Source organism: Chiloscyllium plagiosum, chromosome 1, assembly GCF_004010195.1.
Source record: "Chiloscyllium plagiosum isolate BGI_BamShark_2017 chromosome 1, ASM401019v2, whole genome shotgun sequence".
In the NCBI taxonomy this organism is placed as follows: domain Eukaryota; kingdom Metazoa; phylum Chordata; class Chondrichthyes; order Orectolobiformes; family Hemiscylliidae; genus Chiloscyllium; species Chiloscyllium plagiosum.
The window spans coordinates 33,334,952-33,357,171 of record NC_057710.1 but is presented as its reverse complement, the minus strand read 5'-3'; the positions used below and the strand labels follow the sequence as shown (position 1 = coordinate 33,357,171).

Sequence of the window (22,220 nt, the reverse complement as noted above, 5' to 3'; positions counted from 1 at the left end):
AATGAGCCTGCTCTACCTTCCAGTAAAGTATTGATTGATGTTCAGCTTTGACTGCACTTTCCAATTCACTGAGCATTTCAATTTTGTATGTAGTATCTGTGCTCAATATTTTCGGTTATGTTTACTAACAGTAATCAAAAATTGCTTTTGTGAGGCGTGTCCTTGATGATAACATTTTATTTATAAAGTAATAAATGATATTAATAAGATAGTTAGATTATACAGTGGAAAATTTAAACAATTTAGGACTATCAATACTGGCACTTAAGTTATCCAATAGAATTATCATTAGCCTTTGGTTTCATTATTGAAGAAACAAAAATCTATTTGTAAATACTTTGTGGGCGGCACGGTGGCACAGTGGTTAGCACTGCTGCCTCACAGCGCTAGAGACCCGCGTTCAATTCCTGCCTCAGGCAACTGACTGTGTGGAGTTTGCACATTCTCCCCGTGTCTGCGTGGGTTTCCTCTGGGTGCTCCGATTTCCTCCCACAGTCCAAAGATGTGCAGGTCAGGTGAATTGGCCATGCTAAATTGCCTGTAATGTTAGGTAAGGGGTAAATGTATGGGTATGGGTGGGTTGCGCTTCGGCGGGGCGATGTGGACTTGTTGCGCCGAAGAGCCTGTTTCCACACTGTAAGTAATCTAATCCAATCTAATCTAACTTTGAGTAGAAGTCCTAGTATGCACCTATTACTTCTACAATATTGAATCATCAAAAATTATGCTGGGCTGGCATGGTGGTTCAATGGTTAGCACTGCTGCCTCAGTTCCAAGGACCTGGGTTCGATTCCACCGTTGGGTAACACTCTGTCTGTATAGAGTGTGCACGTTCTCCCTATTTCATCTGGGTACTCTGGTTTCCTCCCACAGTCCAAAGATGTGCAGGTTAGGTAGTTTGGCTGTGCTAAATTGCCCGTAGTGTCCAGGGATGTGCAGGCTAGATGGATTAGCCATGGGAAATGCAGTGTTACAGGGATGGGATATGTCTGGGTGAGATGCTCTTCGGAAGGTCAGTGTGGACTCGGTGAGCCAAATGGCCTGCTTCCATGTTGTAGGGATTCTATTCTAATGTAAGCTTATTGGCAAGCAGTACATCATTACAGTCAACTGTCAGCAGTTATGGAAATTAATTTATTGTTACTGGTATATGCTGTTCACATTTTCCGAGATTTGATTTGTTATTGTCAAGTGTACTGAAGTACAGTGAAAAGCTTTGTTTTGCATGCAGTACAGGTAGATCATAACATACAAAGAATAAGATCTGCTGTAGAGAGCTCGCAAAGAGGCACCCTCTGTTGGTGCCATCTTGGATCATAGAATATCAGAATTGTGCAGAAGAATGCCATTCCTTCATTGTATCTGCACTGGTGCTCTAAGCAGCAAGATTTAGTGCTATTCTCTCATCCTGCACATTAGGGTCATAGAGCTGTACAACATAGAAACAGACCCTTTGGTCCAACTTGTCCATACTGACCAGATATCCTGGATTATTGTGGTCCCATTTGCCAGCATTTGGCTCATAGCCCTCTAAACCCTTCCTATTCATATACTCATCTAGATGCCTTTTAAATGTTCGAATTGTACCAATCTCCACCATTTCCTCTGGAAGCTCATTCCATACATGTACCATCCTCTGTGTGGGGGAAATACAGTTGCCTCTTAGGTCTCTTTTAAATCTTTCCCCTCTCACCTTTTAAATCTATGCCCTCCAGTTTTGAATCAAACCTTGCTAACCTGTCTACCACATGGAACTTTGATCGCCTCACTGATGAAGTCCGTATAGACCGTGTCTACTGCTCTGCTTTCATCAATCTTTGTCATTTCTTCAAAAATTCAGTCAAGTTAGTGAGATATGATTCCCATACACAAAGCCATGTTAATTATTCCTAATAAGTCCTTGCCTTTTCCAAATATGTGAATCCTGCCTCTCTGAATCCCGTCCAACAGCTTAGCCACTACTGACATCAGCCTTACTAGTCTGTAGTTCCCTATTTAATATTTTGCCCTTAATGTATTTATAGAATTGTTTTGAATTTGCCTTAACTCTTGATGGCAAACTACCTTGTGTTCCATTTTGCCCTCCTGATTTCCCTCTTAAGTATACTCTTACTGTCCTTATAGAGATTGGCTCAATCCAGCTGTCTATACATGACATATGCCTCCTTTTTCTTGACCTGAGCCTCATTTTTTCTAGTCATCCAGCATTCCTTACACGTACCAGCCTTGCTGTTTGTACTAACAGAGCATAATGTCTGTGAACTCTCATTATCTCATTTTTAAAGGCCTCCCACTTTCCAATTGTCACGTTACCTGTGAATAGCCACTCCCAATCAACTTTTGAAAGTTCCTGTCTAATGCTGTCAAATTAGCCTTACTCCAAATTCAAACTTGAACTTTTAGATCAGATCTATCCTTTTCTATAACTGTTTTAAAGCAAATAGAATTATGATCACTTGCCTCAAGCGCTCCCTCACTGACGTCTCAGTCACTTGCCCTGCCTTATTTCCCAAGAGAAGGTCAAATCTTTGTTCCTTCTTTGGTAGGTACACATGCATATTGAATAAAAAAAACTTTATGTACACTTAACAAATTCCTCTCGATCTAAGTCCTTAACACCATTGACAATCCTATTCTATGTTTGGAAAGTTAAAATCCCCTGTCATTATAACCCTATTATTCTTGCAGATATGAGATCGTAAAATCATAGAGTCCCTACTGTGTGGAAGCAGGGCGTTTGGTTTATCGAGTGCACACTGACTCTCAGAAGAGCATCCCACCCTCCTCGCCCAATCCTATCCCTGTAACCTTTCATTTTCTCATGGCCACTCCAACTAGCCTGCATATCTCTGGTCACTATGGGAAATTTAGCATAACCAGTCCACCTAACCTGCCCACCTTTGGGCTGTGGGAGGAAACCAGAGCTCTGAGGAAACCCTAGATTTTATGAGAGAATGTGCAATTTCCACACAGTTGCCTGAGGTGAAATCAAACCTAGGTCCCTGGCACTGTGAGGCAGCAGTGCTAACCACTGTGCTGCCCTCCTCTCACATTTCGTGGAAGATCTCCTCATATATTGGCTTCTCAATTTCCTGCTGACTACTGGGGGACCTATAGTACATCCTAACTAGGTGATCATCCGTTTCTTATTTCTCAGTTCCACCCATATAATTTCACTGGACATTATCCTAGGAATGTCTTCCCTTTCTACCTATCCTATAACATCGATACCCTGGAACATTAAGCTGTCAGTCTTGCCCCTCCTTGACCCACATTTCTGTAATAGCTTTGACATCTTAGGCCCATGTTCCCAACCATGCTTTGAATTCATCTGCCTCATCTGTCAGACTTGCATTGAAGTACATGCAGTCTAATTTGTCAGTCTTACTTTGTTCTCTGCCATGCTTTTGCCTGCCTTGGCCATTTATCTTGCTCCCATTATCTACTGTACCAGCCTCCGTCTTTTCTGTTTTCTCACTGTCTTTGGCCACCGCCAGTAGTAATTTAGTCTCCCGAGTAGCACTAGCAAATCTCCTGCCAGGGTATTGTTCCCCTTCAATTCAGGTGCAACCCGCCTTCCTTTTACAGGTTACTTCTACCCCAGAAGAGATCTCAGTGGCCCAAAATGTGAATCCTTGCCCCTTATACCAGCTTCTTGGCAGCTTGTCAATGTTGTTTTGAAATTCAGCACCATCTTTCTCCTGTTTACAATGCTTCAATTTTTTGCGAACTTTGAAACTGTTGTCTGCACTCTTAAGTTCTCGATCACTTCTTTTAAATAAGAAGAATCAAAAGAAAATCTATGAATCGTGTTACTTAGTGTTTCTTATCATTCAGCCAATTTTACATTCAAGTTGCTATTGTCTCCTTTATTCCATGAGTTGTAACTTTTCTCTCAAAACAATTGTGTGATATTAAATGCCTTTTGGAAATCCAGCTGGTTATAAATTGCAAATTCATATCTTGTCTTGTGTTTGTTATTTTTCTTTTCCCCATCAGCCAGCTGTTTATTTGGCAGGCCCACAATGCCCTGTTCATCATTCGCTGTTTATTGAAAGTGTTTGTCAGCCAAGTATCCGAAGAGGAGCTACAGCTTCATTTTACTTATCAAGAAAGACCACCATTATCTTATGGTATGCAAAACAATGGAAAAACAAACACAAAGTTCTTTTGTTAACTGAGTATTGGTCAAGTTATTAAATTTTAATTCTCTATATATATATATATATTGCATTATATACAAGTTACTCTAATTTTCTCACATTGATTTGCCTGGGATTCTTACTTGCCGTGGTATTCATTGGCCTTAGAGTGAGTAATTGTAGCTTATTCAATCATGGACAGCCCCAAAGCTGATCCTGATCTTGCCCCATCAGAAAATCTGGATTCATACCTAAGAATCACTGGCTGCTGCTAAATAATATCACCATGCGAAGAGGGTGCTGATTGATTGGGCTGTCATTCGTATAGATATACAACAAGAGCAGTTAACTATCAATCTTATTTCTCAGACCAGGTCAGGGTGTTCTAATGGGCTTACAGCAGAGACTGGCAGTCTCCCTAACCTTTTTATTAACAATGAGACGTTGCAATGTGTATACCTATTCATTTTGCCTTCAAAAAATTGGGATCATTTATTGATAAAGGTAGCCTAATGCATGAATAAATGCGTCACCATGTAAGCTTGACTGATGGTGCTTTATTGATTTAATTCTTAACACAGTCTGGATTTTTTTGATGAATGCTTTCCAATAGCAGAATCTGTCTTATGATGGGCATTCTGTTCTGAGGTTTACATGGTCTGGTCGAGGATGATGTCTACTGTGAATAGTCAGTGGGATGTGTTGCTTCATACAGTCTGGCAGTCATTGGAACATAGTGTATAAACCTGGTATGGCACTGACCTGAAAATGAGACATCATTACTATTTATGTGATCAGCAAAGCATGTTCGTGGCTTCACAGCTATACCCTGTTAGTGGAGAAGAAGCTGAATGTAATTAGCTGCTCAAATTTTGAGACTCCTTCCTTTCCTCCTTTGAAGTTTGTGCTGCTAAGATGGAAAAGATGGTCCAATCAATTACCACCCTCTTCTCAATATGATCTCTAATGGGACCAGTATTTGTTTAATATTCAAATTCACTTTGAGAAAAAAATCAGTACAAAATTTGCAGTTTTCTTCTGATCTCTCTTGAGACTGCCAATTCATGCTGGAGCATAATTTCACAGATAATGAGATGATTCCCCCCGCCACCTACCCACCACTCTGGGAACAAATTTCTTAAGTAGATACTACTATATAAACATGAATGGTAAGTGCCAGGATTGATCTGACCATGAAGAGCTCAACCTGGTCAACCCTGACAAGTGCAGCCATGCACTTTCTAGCAGCACTTGCAGGAAACCTGCTTACTTTCTCTTCATTTAACTTGGTGTTACTGTGGATCAAACTTCACATACCCTAGTCTGCATTGTCTTAGCTTTGTACTAATCACAGTTAATTAACATCACAATAGTTACAAAAGCAATTCTGAGAGAGTAATTGAGAGAATTATTATATGGTTAAAAATGATAAGCTGACCTCTCTGAATTACTTTGCTGCTTTTGGAGCACAGATATGTGGAATCTGGATAGGGACAGATAGGGCACGCAGTGTAGGATCATGGGAGAGTTATGTTTGTTGATGAAATATATGCATTTCAAAGAATGATTGCATTTAGATTATAAGAGACAATCTAACCATCACCCTTGACATTCAGTGTGATTACCATCACTGAATTCCCTACTATCAAAGTCTTGGATGTTAACATTGAGTTAACACTAAACTGACCGGCCAAACAAATACTGAACTACAGAGAAGGTCAGAGGCTAGGAATGCTATGGTTGACTCCCCAAAGCCTGTCCACCATCTGCAAGGGATTAGTCAGGAGTGTGATACCCCCTGCTTGCCTGGTGAGCTACATTTCCCAGCAACACTTGAGAAGCTTGACACCGTTCTGGACAAAGTAGTCTTGCTTGAGTGACACAGCATCCACAAACATCCTATCTCTCCACCACTGACACTGAGTAGCTGCAGTGTGTCATCTTCAAGGTTCACTTACTGCAGAAATTCACCAAAGATCCTTAGTTAACACCTTCCAAACCTGTGACCATTACCCCTGAGAAGGATAAGAGCATGAAATACATGGGAATGCCACCATCTTCAAGTTCCCCTCAAAGCCAGTGACTTGGAAATATTTAGTAACATTGGTGTTGGGTTAAAAATCTGGAATTTCCTCCCATATGATAATTTGGGTATATCTACAGCATATAGAATGCAGTGGTTCAAGGGAGTTTACCACCACCTGTCAGAGACAACTGGGGCCGAGCCAGTGATCCCCTTGAGTGTATAAAAACGCAATAGATGCAATGATTTATTGCCATTTTTATATTTATATGCTACTAAAATTTCTTTCAGGGGCTGAGGCAGAAGATCTCCTGGAAGAATTAATTTGTACTCTAGTACATCTCATTATTGAATTACCTTTATTGTAAGTTTTCCTTGCTAATATATTATTTAGTTAAAACTATATGTTTTGCCTAACGTGCCTGTAATATGTGGTAATAGCTGTCATTTCAATGCAGTTTACACTATTGTCTTTTCTCTATACTGTTTAGAGGTAACCTGGTGAATTTGGCAGAGCATTGACTTAATAATAGCCTTTTGCTCCCAGATTTGAGTTAAAGTCCAATCTAGAGTAATGTGGTTAACACCTGCCTTGTCTTTGTTATGGACAATCATTTAGGAAATCTCAAACCAGTTTTTAGGCAAGAAGGCAAGTCCAAAGATGTGCAGATTAGGTGCATTGGCCACGCTAAACTATCCATAGCGATCTGTCGGTTAGGTGCATTAGTCAGGGGTAAACATAGGGGCATGGGTCTGGGTTGGTGTGGCCTTGTTGGGCCGTAGGCCTGTTTCCACACTGTAGGGATCCTATTCTAAGGAACAAAGTTACTGCAGATGCTGGAATCTGTACTGAAAACAACCAATGTTGGAAATCGCAACAGGTCATGCAGCATTCATGATGAGAGAGCAAGCTAATGTTTTGAGATCAGATGTTGTTTCTTCAGACCTGTATTGAAAAGAAGTTCTGAAGAGCTTGCTTTCTGTCTTGGGCAAGAACTCTGCTAAAAATGCACCCCCTCTGACAGTCAGTTGAAAATGGTATTCAGGATGTTTTGTGTGGCTTTGATTTAGTCGACTTGAACTGCTGAGGTCAAAATTGAGGAAGTGTTGACATAAAACTTGAAAAGTTAAAAAGATTTTTGAGAAAGAGAGATGCCACATAAGGACCTACCATTGATCTTTTCTTCCTGGGAAGAGAAATGTATGAGTTGTCTTCAGTTGATGGCATCACAGTTTCAGTGTGTGAAGAATTATTCAGGAGGTAGCTGATAGAAATTCATTTCGCTGAAGTTCCTGATGAAGGCAATAGTGGACAGGATGGCTGTTCTCTTTCTGTAGGAACTGAGCTCAAGCTATGCCAGCCAGGTCTGAAGTTGCCAACGAGCTCATTTCATGACCATGATTTGGAGCCATCCCATCAACACAGGAAGACTTCAGAGTACTTGAGGTTAAGTGACACTATCTTCACTCTGTACTGCAAAACCACTCTAACTGCTACCTTATTCTCCTCCTCCCACCAAAGTGTGGTGTACCACTCACTACTGATGTGGTATCCTTCATCAAAGATTTTCACTTACCCTATCCTTCCAAACTATGAACCTGTCAGAGTTCTGAATCTGGGATTTCCTGCCTAGTAAAGCAGTCAAGGCTATCTCATTGAATGTTTTTAAGGCAAAGATAGATTTTTGAATAGTAAAGGAATTAAGGATTATGGTGAATGGACGAGTAAGTGAATCTGAGTCCACGAAAAGATCAGCCATGATCGTGTAGAATGATGAAGCAGATTTGGGCCAGGTGTTCTAGTCCTGCTCCTATTTCTTACGTTCTTATGTATATGTGCCCAGATCATTGAATGTGGCAAGAAAGGTGAAGAGCACGGTTAATAAAGCAGATCATTCTTGGCTTTAATAATGGTACAAAAGCAGGGAAGTGATAGTGAACTTACACAGGTACTTGTTGGACCTCACCTGGAGTATGTGTTGTTGTGGGTGCCAGATTATAAGAATGATCTGAATGCATTTGAGAGAGTGCAGAATTGATTTCCAGAAATAAAATACTTCAGTTATGAGGATAGATTGAAGAAGTTGGGACTTTTTTCTTTGGAGAGAAGAAGGCTGAGAGGTAATTGATAAGAGGTTGGCAAAACTGAGGGGGCTAATCAGAGTAGATCGGGACAAGTTGTTCCTGCTCGTTTAAAAAAAACGATGAGAGGACTTCGGTATAAAGTGACATGCGAATGAAGCAAAATAAAGTGAGAACTTTTTTTTCACAGAGCTGCAAACAGTCTGGAAATGTGATGAAGGGTGATTCAATTGAGGCATTCAAGAATGCGTGAGATGATTATTTCGACAGAAATGATGTGAAGCCATGTGGGGGCAGGTGGGGGAGACAGGAGATTGGCACTAGGTAATAGAACTGATGCAGGCGTGACAGGCCAAATAGTACCGTAGCAATTCTATGCTGTGTATTTTCCAAAGAATAAGAAAGAAGAAAAGGATGGTGGAATGGCATAAGTACAATAACGAGAAATGGTCTTGGACCAGAAGACGTAGAATCTATATGGATGGATAAAAGCAATAAGCAGTAAGCAACAAAAAGGGAAAGAAGATACTGGTGAAAGTAATCTATAATATCCTTAACAGTAGCAATATGGTAGAATAGAGAATAAATCCAGGGATAATGAGGGCACGTAACAAAGGCAGTACACTAGTCATGGGTGATTTGAATCTTGTAGATTGGCATAGTCCAATTCATAGGGGAGACATGAAGAATTCGTGAAGTATATTTGAAGTGTGTTTCTTAAAACTATATTTTGTGGATCCAGACAAAGATCAGACTATTTTAGATCTGATGATGTATAATGAAGCAGGTTTAATAAATGATGTCAAAGCAAAATATCCCCTAGGAAACAGTACCATGGTAGAATTTGTCATTCTGTTTGAGAGGGAGGACTTGGGTTAATGAAAGCATCTGTGTTAACCTCAAACTAGTACAGTTTCAAAGGAATGATGGCAGAGCTAGCTGCAGTGGACTGGAAAAGGAGTTTAGCAGGAAAACCAGTCATGGAACAGTAGCAGACATTTAAGAAAACACTTCATGGCTTGTAGCAATGGTATATTTTAATGAGACATACAAAAAGGAATAGGGGCGAGTATAGGTCCAACATGTTTCCTTTAGGCTGAAATGTCAGAGCAACAAGCCTAGAGAATCCTGAATGTCCAGGAATATTCAAGACTGGATGAAAAGAAAGAGGCATATGATAAGTACAAAGGGAACAAATCCACAGAAGCCCTAGTTGAGTATAGAAAGTACAAGAGGGACCTGAAGAAAGCAATTATGAAAGCAAAGAGAGGAGCTGGCGGTTAGGATTAGGGATATACTTATTCTATAAGTATATCAAGGGGGAAGAGAATATCCAAGGAAAGAGTAAGGCCCTTTAGGGACCAGGAGGAAGTGACAACTGCAGATGCTGGAAATCAGTCGAGAGTGTTGGAAAACCACAGCAGGTGAGGCAGCATTCGAGGAACAGGAGAATCAACGTTTTGAGCATATGCCCTTAATCAGGAATTAGGTTTGTGGGCCAGGGGAGCTAAGAGATAAATGGGAGGGGTGAAGGTAGGCGGGAATGTGATAGGTAGATGAAGGAGGGGGTGTAAGTGATAGGTTGTAGAGGAGTGGTTAAGTGGTAAGGAAGATGGACAGGTCAAAGAGGGTGGTCCTGAGTTGGAGGCTTGGGACTGGGATAAGGTGGGGGAGGAAAAATGAGGAAACTGGTGAAATCCACATTGGATCCCCTGTGGTTGTAGGGTCCCAAGGCAAAATCTGTGTGGAGCTGGCGAATGTTGGTTGGGTGTTAAACGAGTACTTCGAGGCTGCCTTTCTTCAGGAGGAAGAGGATGTCGGTACAGAATTCAGGAAGATGTACGGCGAGGTTCTTGAGCAGATTGATAGAGACTGAGGAGATATTGGAGATTTCAGTGGGTTTAAGAGGAGACAACGCTACAGGTCTGGGTTAGTTGTATCCCAGGGTGCTATAGGAGACAAAGGAGGAAATGGCAGGAACTCTGACCCAATTTTTAAATCCCTGCCTGGCCACGGGGAGGTGTCGGAGAACTGGAGGACAGCTAATATGATTCTACTTTTCAAGAAGGGTAGTAAAGATAAATCGGGAATTACAGACTATTGGAGAAAATTCTGAAGAAGAGAATTAATCTCAATTTAGTTAATCAAGGATAGTCAGCACATCTTTGTCAGAGGGAGGTCATGCTTAAACATTTGGTTGTTCTTTTTCCAAAGAGGTGGTGAAGTGTGTAGATGAGGATAGTGCAGTTAAAGTTGTTTTATGGATTCTAACAAAGCCTTTGACCAAATCACACACAGGACACTGATAAGGCAAAAGCACATGCGATTCAGGGTAACTTGGTAAATTTGTTCAAAAATTTACTTAAAGGCTGGAGGCAGAGGGTGGTGATAGAAAGCTGTTTGTGAATGGTTGTCGGTGTCCAAAGGTTTCCCACAGCAATTGGTATTGGGTCCCTTACTGTTTGTGATACATCTATATTATGTAGATAAGTGTGCGTGGGGAATGATAGTAAACATGCAAATGACATGAAGATTGGTTGGATGGTTGACTGTGAGGAAGGAGGTCGCAGGTTGTAGGAGAATACAAGTTTATTTATCAGATGGACACATTAGTGGATTCGAAATTGAAAGTGGAAGGCGATGCACTCTCAGGAGTACCCGATGAATAGCAGAACACTAAAAAGCTCAGAGGAACAAAGGGGTGTTTGTTCATAAATCCCTGAAGGTAACAGGTAAGGTTAATAGGTTAGTTGAGAAGGTATACAGGACACTCCTTTATCAGTCAAGGCATTGAATATAAGAATAGGGAGGTTATGTTGGAGCTGTGTAGGACTTCAGTCAGGCCACCACTGGAGTTCTGTGTGCAGTTCTGGTCTCCACACTATAAAAGGATGTGATTGCAATAGAGGATTTGTCGAGGAGGTTCATTCACCAGCTGCTGTCTGAGATGGAGCACTTTGGCTGTGATGTGAGAATGCATAAGTTTAGTTTGTCTCTTTCGAGCAGCGAAGGCCGAGTGGATGTGATTGTGGCGTATAAGATGAGGAACATGAACAGGGTGAATGCAGTTTTTCCCTTTAGTGGAAGGGTCAATAACAAAGCAGCATAATTTTAAGGTGAAGGGCAGGAGGGGACTTGAGGAAAGGAGATTGGAGGAGAACTGGAATAAACTGCCTGGAGTGGTTTTTGAGGCGGGTAACCTCAACCTTTAAAAAAGTACTTGGATGAGCATTTGAAGTATCACTATGTTAAAGGCTATGGGCTAATGCTGGAGGGTAGGCCTGTTGTGAATTTAGCTGAAAATGTGTTGCTGGAAGAGCGCAGCAGGTCAGGCAGCATCCAGGGAACAGGAGAATCGACGTTTCGGGCATCAGCCCTTCTTCAGCCCTTCCTGAAGAAGGGCTTATGCCCGAAACGTCGATTCTCCTGTTCCCTGGATGCTGCCTGACCTGCGCTCTTCCAGCAGCACATTTTCAGCTCTGATCTCCAGCATCTGCAGACCTCACTTTCTCCTGTTGTGAATTTAATGCATTTTGGGCAGTATATACTTGATGGGCTGAAAGGCCTTTTCTGTATGATTCTATGAGGAAGAAGGATTCTAGGAAAAGGATAAGCCAACCATGGTTAACTATGTTAAAAATCACACAACACCAGGTTATAGTCCAACAGGTTTAATTGGAAGCACACTAGCTTTCGGAGCGACGCTCCTTCATCAGGTGATTGTGGAGGGCTGATGAAGGAGCGTCGCTCCGAAAGCTAGTGTGCTTCCAATTAAACCTGTTGGACTATAACCTGGTGTTGTGATTTTTAACTTTGTACACCCCAGTCCAACACCGGCATCTCCGAATCATGGTTAACTACAGCTGTTATGGAGAGCATCAGATTGGAAGAAAAGACATAGTGTGGTAAGCCAGAGGATTTGGAAAGTTTTAAAGATCAACAGAAGATGACAAAAAAAGGGAGAAAATAAACTTTGAGGGTAAACTTGCAAATAATATTAAGATGGACAGCAAGCACTTTTTAAAACATAAAAAAGGAAGACAGAAACAAATGTGAATATAGGCTGAGAGCATGAGGCTGGGTAATAATGAGTAATTAGGATGTGGCAGAAGCATTGAATAAATATTTTGTACAGTCTTCACAATAAAATGCATTAATAGCATTCCAACATTGCTAAGTAAGCAAGGTAAAAGATGAAACAGAAATAAATACGATAACTATTGCTGTAGAAAAATATGCTAGGGAAACTAATGAGGCTAAAGACTAATAAGTCATCTAGATCTGATAAGATGCATCCTTGGAATTTAAAGGAAATAACTACAGAGTTAGTAGCTGGACTGATAATCTTCCAAGAATCCTTAAATTCTGGAAAGATCCCAGAGAATTGGAAAATGTCAATGTAACATCTTTCTTCCAAAAAATGGAAGGAAACCAGTAATTATATGCCACTTAACGTAATGTCTGTTCTTGGAAGTGTTAGAGTCTATTCTAATGAAGTCTTTTCTATCGTGAAGAATTTTTTTTTGACAAATTTAATACAATTATTTGCGGATGTAACAGGCAGCATAAATGAAATGGAAGCAGTGGATAAAATAGATTTGGATTTTTAGAAGGTGTTTCATAAAGGACGCATATAAAGCTACTTTATAGCATAAGATCCCATGGTGTTGGAGGTAGTGTATCAGTATGAATAGATTGATTAAGTAATGGAAGATAGAGTTGGGATAAGAGACATTTTCAGGATGGTAATCTGTAACTAGTGAAATGCCACATGGGCCGGTGCTAGGTCCACAGTTATTTGCAATATATTCATGATTTGGATGAGGAAGATGCATTTACTATAGCCAGGTTTGTGAATGACACAAAAATAGATGGAAGGCAAGTGGTGAGGATGACACAAAGAGCCTTTAGAGGGAGGTAGACAGGTTAGATGAATGGGCAAAAAGCTGAGTGACTAATGTGGGGAAAATGTGAGCTTGTGTACTTCGGCAGAAGAATAGAGGAATTGAATATTATTTAAGTGGAGAAAGACATCAGAAAATTATAGACGAGGGTATTGAGAGTTCTCTCCTGTGAAATACAGAAAGTTAGCATCTGAGTTCAGTGAATAATAGGGAAGGCAAATAAAATGTCGGCCTTTATTTCAAAGGGAATAGAATATAAAAGTGGGGAGTTTTGCTAAAATTATACAAGGCACTAATTAGGCTGCATCTGGAATACTATGAACAGTTTTTGGTCCCTTATCTAAAAGATATATTGACTTTGGAGGCAGTACAGAGAACATTTACTGATATGATACTAGGTATGGAAAGACTGTCTTATGTGAAGAAGTTGAGTTGTTTTGAGTCTGATCCCACTGGGGTTAGAAGGATGAGTGGCGATATTATCGTAAGGTTCAAGTTGCTTACTTGACTTGATAGGATAAGTGTGGAGAGGTTGTTTCCCCTTGTGGGAGAGTCTCTGACCAGAGAGAATAATCTCAGAATAAGGGGTTGCATATTTCAGACAGATGAGGATGCATTTCTTTCAGAGGTTAGTGAATCTGTGGAGTTCTTTACCACAGCGGACTGTTGTCACTCTACTTTTATCATGCAGCTTTCTAATTTCCTACCGAACTCCCAGTCCTTTGAGTAAAGTAATGGAAGATAGAGTTGGGAAAAGAGAGATATTTTCAGGATGGTAACCTGTAACTAGAGTACATCCTTTTTCTATCTGTGTGGACATAATTGTTGGCTGTCCACTTCCTCCTCCTCCTCCTCCACACTGTGCTGTGCAGCTGTTCAGAGACATTGTTAACCCTTTTACTAGAAAGTCATCAAAATGATCCTGGGTTCATGTCTGTGCTTGCATTTTACTGTACTTATTGAACTTCCTTCCAGTTTTCTTCATGCCTGCATAGCACCTTGCACGGTGCCATGAACTTTGCTACGGCTGCATTCCACAGATACACAATCAGTTTGAACTGAATACTCTTTAGGGAGTAAAATGGACTTAGGAGAATGTTTATTTTGAGGCATTCTCTCTCTCCCTGCATGCTCTTAAGCTGCAGGCTGAACACAAGTGTGCTATGCATGAGGCTGTCAATCTTCTAGATATGCAGCAGTGGTACCATATAAATCTAGAACTTTAAAACCGAGAGTTCAAATTGTTGCAGTTGATACTGTTTTAATATGTGGTTGTTAAACTAGAAAGGGTACAGAAAATATTTACAAGAATGTTGCCGGAACTGGAAGGTTTGAGTTGTGGAGATAGGATGGATAGGCTGGGCCTTTCTTTCCTTGGAGCATCAGAGGCTGACAGGTGGTATTGTAGTGGTTTATAAAAATCAAGAGGGGCATAGGTAAGATGAATAGCCAAGGTCTTTTTTTCCAAGGGGAGCGTATTCCAAAGCTAGAAGGCATAGGTTAAGGTGAGAGGGGAAAGATTTAAGAGATCTAGGAGGCAACATTTTTGAAGGGTGGTGTGTGTATGAAATAAGCCAGTGGAAGTGGTAGAGGAAAGTACAATTACAATATTTAAAAGGCATTTGGAAAGGTACATGAAGAGGAAAGGTTTAGAGGGATATGGGCCAAACGCTTGCAAATGGGGTTAGTTCAGGAAGAAGGGCTAATGCCCGAAACGTCGATTCTCCTGTTCCCTAGATGCTGCCTGACCTGCTGCACTTTTCCAGCAACACATTTCCATCTTAGTTCAGTTTGGGATACCTGCTTAGCACGGGCAACTTGGACTGAAGGGTCTGTTTCCATGCTGTTTGGCTCAGTAACCGAAGACATGAGCCACTTGGAGTAAAGTACTAAGTACTTTAAATTTAATCTTTATTAAATAAAAGATATTGACATAATAAGTTCTATTGTTGAGAGTAACCTTTAAATGTTAAGAGTATTTGTGCCTTTACCAATTTCAAATAATAGATTGCAGGTTGTTCTACTATAACATGTTGGTTGCATTCTTGTGCAAACCTGTGTTATAGAAAAATCGCACTTCAGAAACAGCGGTTGAAGTGCAGCCAATGCACATTTTAAAAGTTTGTGCTTTAGAAACAGTGTCCCCAATTTGTCAATTGTGTTACAGCGAATTAGAGTTAATGAAATGCATGTTATAGCAGAACAAACTGTTCATAAAAATGTTTAAGCTAAGTGAAAGGTCAGGCCTGACAGAATGCATTGCATGCAATGCTATGTTACATTAAGTACATATTTTTATTTCTTTAGCTTTTTCACATTTTGTATGTCCTAATTTGGCATCCACAAGTTCCGAAAGAGATCACTAATCATATCTGAAACTGATTACTATCTCTGGATATTATTTCTCAGATATATGGAAGCAAGATGAATCTCTCTCTTGTTGGTGCTGAAACTTGCAAAATTTGCTCAGAGTAAGATCAAAGTTGGTACTTCCTGGTATTAATTTAACTACTTGTTCATTTTGTTGAACTATTGCAAGCATATCAGTTTTTTGAAATGCTTTATGTAAATGAAATGTACTTCATGTAGGCTACCTGTGAAGTAATGTGTTTAGGAAATGTATATTTAATTGATAGCATATTGATTTTAACTCTTGATTCTTTTCTTGCAGAGATATTACATATAGTATTCTTCTTGAATCTGTGACTACGCTTTTAGTTCTACTGTCTTACCAGCTATTCCAGAAGGAAATCATTCGAGAGAGTTTAATATACAAATGTTTGATGGAAGGTCAATGGTATGTCAGTTTCATTTAAAGTATGATTTGATATTTTCTGATGTATTTTCTAATGCATATGTATGTTGCAAAGCCTACATGTGTACGCAAACAGCTTGAATGTTAGTCTGTTAAAAGGAGGTCAGAGAACGTTAACCATGAGTATAGCAGAGCTTTAATCATTATGGTGAACGGCTATTAAATTTTTCCTACAGGTTGGAAGCTATCTTTCAGAACAAAGCTGCAGCAAAACTAGAGAAATGAACAGGATTGCAAATGAACATAGTCATAAAAAGACTTATTGGTTTAGTAACTGGGCATGAATTTACTATTGGTATTAAATACTATCCTGTTTCGGTTAGAATGAAGGGAGATAATGGAATTTTGGTATTGTTGCTGAACTAGGTTGGTTGGAATATTCTGGACACCCAGTTCTGGGAATTAAAAGTCTAATGAAGACCACAATAACATTGTTGTAAAGTCTCACCTACTTCTTTAGATATGGAAAACTGCTATCCTTACCTGACCTGGCCTATATGTGACACTTAATTTCTCTGCTTAATTGTGGTTGACTCTTAAATTGGGAGAGCTGTTTCACAATGTTCAGGCATCAGTCTGTTGCAGCACACTCAAAATTGTGCATTGCAGGATAGACGCTGAAGAGATGCTGGAACAGTGCTCGACAGTCAGGAGAGACACGGCCTGGCATTTACACCAGCCCTCACCTCCCGCTTCCTCACTCATTGACTCTCACTATCTCTCTCAACGCTGTACCTACCTCCCTCTCTGCCCCATCCCCCTCTTCCCAGAAAGGTGCAGCAGTCAGCAAAGAAGGCACATTGAATGTTTGCCTTAATATTGAGAGGATTTCAGTTCAGGAACATGCATACCTTGCTACCATTATACAGGACCTTAGTGAGACCACACATGGTGTGTGATCTTCATCTCCTTATCTGAGGAAGGATGCTGTCATTGTAGAGGGAGTGCAGCAAAGGTTTACGAAATGGATTCCAGCAATGGCAGGATTGACTTTTGAAGAGAGATTGAGTTATCCAGGACTGTATTCACTGGAGTTTAATATAAACCTAACAGATTCAGACAGGTTAGATGCAGGAATGGTGGAGCGTCCTGACCCAGGGGCCGTAGTACAAAGATAAGGGGAAAACCTTTTAGGACTGATACAAGGAGAAATTTCTTCATCGAGAGTGTGGTGAACCTGTTGAATTCACTACCACAGAAAATGATTTAGGCCAAAACATTGTGTTTTCAATAAGGAAGTAGACATAGCTTTGTGGCAAAAGGAATCAACGAATTTGGTGTACGGGATTAGGGCATTGAACACTATGATCATGGCTGATCATTGAGATTGGTGGAGCAGGGCTGAGGAATTGAATGGCCCATTTCTGCTCCCTCTCTTCTAGTTTCTATGCTTGTAAAATAAGGTCAGTAGTGGGGATATCCACTGCGCAATGTTCATCATTTGAAACTCCTCAAACACTGAAGCAGTCAAAACACAGCAATACCTGGACAAAACTCTTGGCAAGTGATGAGAATGACTCATCAGGAAATGGAACTGGACGAGCCATATAAATACTGAGACTGCAAAAGTAGGTCAGAGACTTGGAATCCTTCAGTGGGTTTACCTCCTGACTTTAGAAAACATGTTCCACATCTGCAAGGTGCAGGTTAGGTACATGATAACAATACTCCCTACTTGCAGCGTTCCCTCTAAACTGTGAGGCTGTGCTCAGATTCCACTGAGGTTGCTGATTGGCATGCAGATGCATTGCCTTCTGGTTTTGGAAATTGATGCTGTGCATGGACCTTGCATGTCCAAACGTCTTTATTCCTTCTAAAGACTTTTTTTATTGCTTGCCTGGATTAGTGCAGCACCAACAATGCTCCACTCAGCAGCAGTGTGTTCCATAAACAGCATGCACAGCAGGAATTCTTGGACAGCACATTCCAATCCCACAGTCACAGCCATCTTGAAGGGCAAGGGCAGCAGATGCTATAGGGCCTTAAGCTACGCACTGTCCCAACCTGGAAATATATCCGTTTCTTCAGTGTTGCTGGGTCAGAATCCTGGACATCCCTCTCTAACAGCACCTACACCAGATTGACTGCAGCAGTTCATGAAGGAAACTCACCACAATCTCCTCTCGGGCAATTAGAGATGGCAATAATCTCTGGCCCACCCAATGATGGCCATATCCCATGAATGAAGAATAAAAACAAATCAGTGAAGGCCATAGAAATTTTCCTTGACAAAATTAGATATGGAATGCATTTGGCTTATTATTTCTTATAGGTGGTTATTGAAATTGAATCACACATGGCATTTAAGATTAAATTTAGGTAACACTTGAGCAATACAAATATTGCAGTTTCTGAGGAAGGATGATGTGCAAGTTTTATTTTAAAGAAACATTGTGCACTTTAAAATGATGTGATTCTTTTAACTTACACAATTCTGCAGTTTCCTCATGCATAGTACTTAACCTCAAAGCTGGATAGTTTTGTAAGTAAATTTTGCTTTCTGCAGAAAATTTCTTCTGCAACTTCTTTTTTTGAAAAAACATTATGGTACAACACATTTGCAGTATATTTTTGTTTATTTAGACCTACCTTTTATATTGGTACTTTTCTAATTTGTATTTTTTAATACATAATATTTGCCAGTAGATGGTGCTGGAGGCTATTTTAGATATTGCATGAGGCAACCACAGCAATTTATTGTGGACATAGTATAGTAATAATCTTGCCAGATTGGTAATTTAGAAGTGTTGGCTAGTTTTTTTGGGAATGCTAATTCAGATCCAATTACAGCAACTGCTGGAATTTAAATCCAGTTAGTCAGTAAATTCAATGAATTATTAACAATTTGGAATTATGCGATGATTTTAGTGTTTGTGACCTTGCAACCCTTTTATTGTAAAAATATATCTGGTTCACTAATATCCTTTCAAAAAGGATATTTGCTATTCTTAGTTAGTTTGGCTTACATTTGACTCCAGACACACAGCAATGTGATTACCTTCAGACTGCCCCTGAAATAGCTTTGCAACCCACTCGACTGTACCAAATCACTAAAGTCAAAAAGGAATAAAAATAGATGCAATTCTCGCACTGACTTAAGCACAATATGCAATCTTGCGAAGTCCTCTTTACCAACATCTGAAGGTTTATGCTACGATCATGAGCAGTCACCAAGGCTAACCGCAGTCTGACATAATATATCCCAGACGCCACTGTCATTATCCCTGTTGTCCCTCTGATAGATGGATCTGGCGGCGTGGTGACTCAGTGGTTAGGACTGGTGCCTCACGGTGCCAGGGGTCTGGTTCGATTCCAGCCTCTGGCGACTGTGTGTGTGGAGTTTGCACATTTTCCTCATGTCTTTGTGGGTTTCCTCTGGGTGCTCCGGTTTCCTTCCACAATCCAAGAATGTGCAGGTTAGGTGAGTTGGCCAAGCTAAATTGTCCATAATGTTCAGGGATTTATAGGTTAGGTGCATGGATGTTTGTGAATGTGATGCCAGTCAAGTCGGCTGCTTTGGCCTGGATGGTGTCAGGTTTCTTGAGTGTTGTTAGAGCTGTACTTATCCAGTCAATTGGGATGTGTTCCATCACATTTTGGACTTGTGCCTTGCTGATGGTGAACAGGTTTGAGAATCAGGAAGTGAATTACTTACTGCAAGATTCCTAGCTTCTATCCTGCTCTTATAGCCACTATTTATCTCTAGTCTAGTTGAGTTTCTGGTTAATGATAACCCCCAGGATATTCATATTGGGGTTTCACTGATGCTAATGCCATTGAATGTCAAGTGGCAGTGGTTAGATTATCTCTACCTGGTAATGGCAATTATGAGGCGTTTGTGTGAAGCGAGTATCAAGTGAATATTTAAAAACAAATTTTAAAAAGCACTGAGGGTGACACCGTATACTTTTGGCAGCATCCTTGACCTTAAATTTACCTGAAATGTGTTGCTGGAACAGCACAGCAGGTCAGGCAGCATCCAGGGAACAGGAGAATCAACGTTTCGGGCATAAGCCCTTCTTCAGGAAGGGCTTATGCCCGAAACGTCGATTCTCCTGTTCTCTGGATGCTGCCTGACCTGCTGCGCTGTTCCAGCAACACATTTTCAGCTCTGATCTCCAGCATCTGCAGACCTTACTTTCTCCACAAAACAGAGAAGACTGGGTTTGGGTTTAACACTATTTGAATGACAGCATTTTTGACATTGCTGCTCTTCACAGGAGTGCCTTAGAGACTGAAGAGCAAATGCTTGGTACTATCTCGGGTGAAGACTGAAATATGAACTGTCCAGTTTGCCACCGTTTCCAAATTGCCTCTTCCATTCACAAAGTCTGGAGTGCCATCTTGTGGCTATTGCAAGAATTTTGTTAAATGGTGGCTGTGTGCTATTACAGACAGTGAACACTTAGTGTCAGTATTGTCCAGTGTTCTGAACAACCAGCAGACTTGAACACTGATTGGCAAATATCACTGGTAAATGTCAACCGAGGGGAGGTCACATTATAGCAGAGTGGGAGTCTAGGAGAGGTCAAGGAACAAGGTGATTGCAGGGTACAAATCATGAAAATTATGTGACAAATTAGCAAGGCTTTAAAATCAAAGCAAGCACCAGGCTTTATTTCCCGAGGATAGATTTGAGAAGTCGGGAAACTAGATTAGAGCACTCACAGAGAGCACTGTGGATCTGGTTACTATTTTATAAACAAGACATAGTGAGACCGGAGAGGATGCAGTGGAGATGAACAGAAAAGCACGGCTATACATTTCAGGAATGGGGTTGAGGTCTCTCCTGCCTTGGTGAAGAGAGGGCTGAACAACAACTGAATCAAAGTTTTCCAAACAAGGACACGTTTCAGATTGGGGACAGACAGAGTGTTTACTGTTGGACCGTAACAAATAGGAACAGGAATAGGCCATTTGGCCTCTTGAGTGATCCCCATTCAATAATGATCAACATTCCTCATGTCCACTTCACTGCCTTTGCCCCATAACCCTTGATTCTATCCATCTATCTATCCATTTCTCCATTTGTCCAACTGTCTGTCTATCTTCACCTATTGTACTCTATGCTACTTTTGCCCCATCCCACCCTCCTCTCATTTATCTCTTCACCCTGCAGGCACTCTGCCTCTATTCCTGATGAAGGGCTTTTGCCCGAAACGTCGATTTTCTTGCTCCTCGGATGCTGTCTGAACTGCTGTTCTTTTCCAGCAGCACTCTAATCTAGAATCTGGTTTCCAGCATCTGCAGTCCTTGTTTTTACCTATATATCTCATTCTGTCATTACCATCAAACCAAGGGGGGTTAACCCTAGTACAATGAAGACTGCAGGGAGGGAGGCATGCTAGGAACAATGCCAGGGATGCCTAAAAGTGAAATATCAACCTGGTGAAGCTACAAGTGTGCCAAAATTGTCAGCAGAGTTCCAAGGTAGCTCAACCCTCTGAGAGATGGTAAGGAAGGACTTTTTGGGGTGTGGGTACAGCATTTCTTCAGGAGAAATGATAGTGCTAAAGAGGATATTCTAGACATGTTAACTTGTCATTGTGTTTTAAAACAACAGAAATAACATTATACGACTGGGTGTATTTCATACCCCACCAAATAGTGGGACTTGAATTCTTCTGATATATGGTGGTATACTAATACAGGATGCTGTTTACGAATGTTGATACTTACGAGCACGATCTTTTACATGGTTTTGAGTGAGAGGCCTGACATATGAAGATTTCCTGTATTAAAGAATGGCTGCTTTCCTTGTCCTGCATTGTGCTCTAACTTGCGAATTAGACTACAGAACAGAACCTGTTTACAATCTGGCAATTGCCTGTACTGTGGATATCAGAGATAAGGACGTGTGTTCAGGAGAATTGAATTGATGCACAACTTCTTGGTCTAATAAGGAAGAAGGTATTTCTGGAACTGTATCTGGGAGTCAAGGTGGATTAGTTTCTGTGGCCAGCAGAGAAAAAGAAGAATGGTGTGTTATTTCCCTGGTGCCAGGATCAAGGATGTCTCTGAGAGGGTGCAGAATGTTTTCATGGGGGAGAGGAGCCAACAGGAGGTCATTGTCCACATTGGAACCAACGACATTGGAAAGGAAAAGGTTGAGACTCTGAAGGGAGATTACAGAGTTAGGCAGAAATTTAAAAAGGAAGTCCTTAAGGGTAGTACTATCTGGATTACTCCCAGTGCTACGAGCTAGTGAGGGCAGGAATAGGAGGATAGAGCAGATGAATGCATGGCTGAGGAGA

General features: G+C 40.8%; 1 protein-coding gene across 6 annotated transcripts in view; it reads left to right on the top strand.

The window, feature by feature from the left end:
- Positions 1-22,220, top strand: part of dym (dymeclin) — a 543,859-nt gene that overhangs the window by 79,137 nt on the left and 442,502 nt on the right. For all 6 annotated transcript variants that reach the window (XM_043718287.1, XM_043718196.1, XM_043718546.1 and 3 more), the window contains 3 exons: positions 4,000-4,133; positions 6,457-6,529; positions 15,823-15,948. In XM_043718287.1, coding sequence (XP_043574222.1) covers positions 4,000-4,133; positions 6,457-6,529; positions 15,823-15,948 — 333 coding nt within the window. The remainder of the gene's footprint in view (positions 1-3,999; positions 4,134-6,456; positions 6,530-15,822; positions 15,949-22,220) is intronic.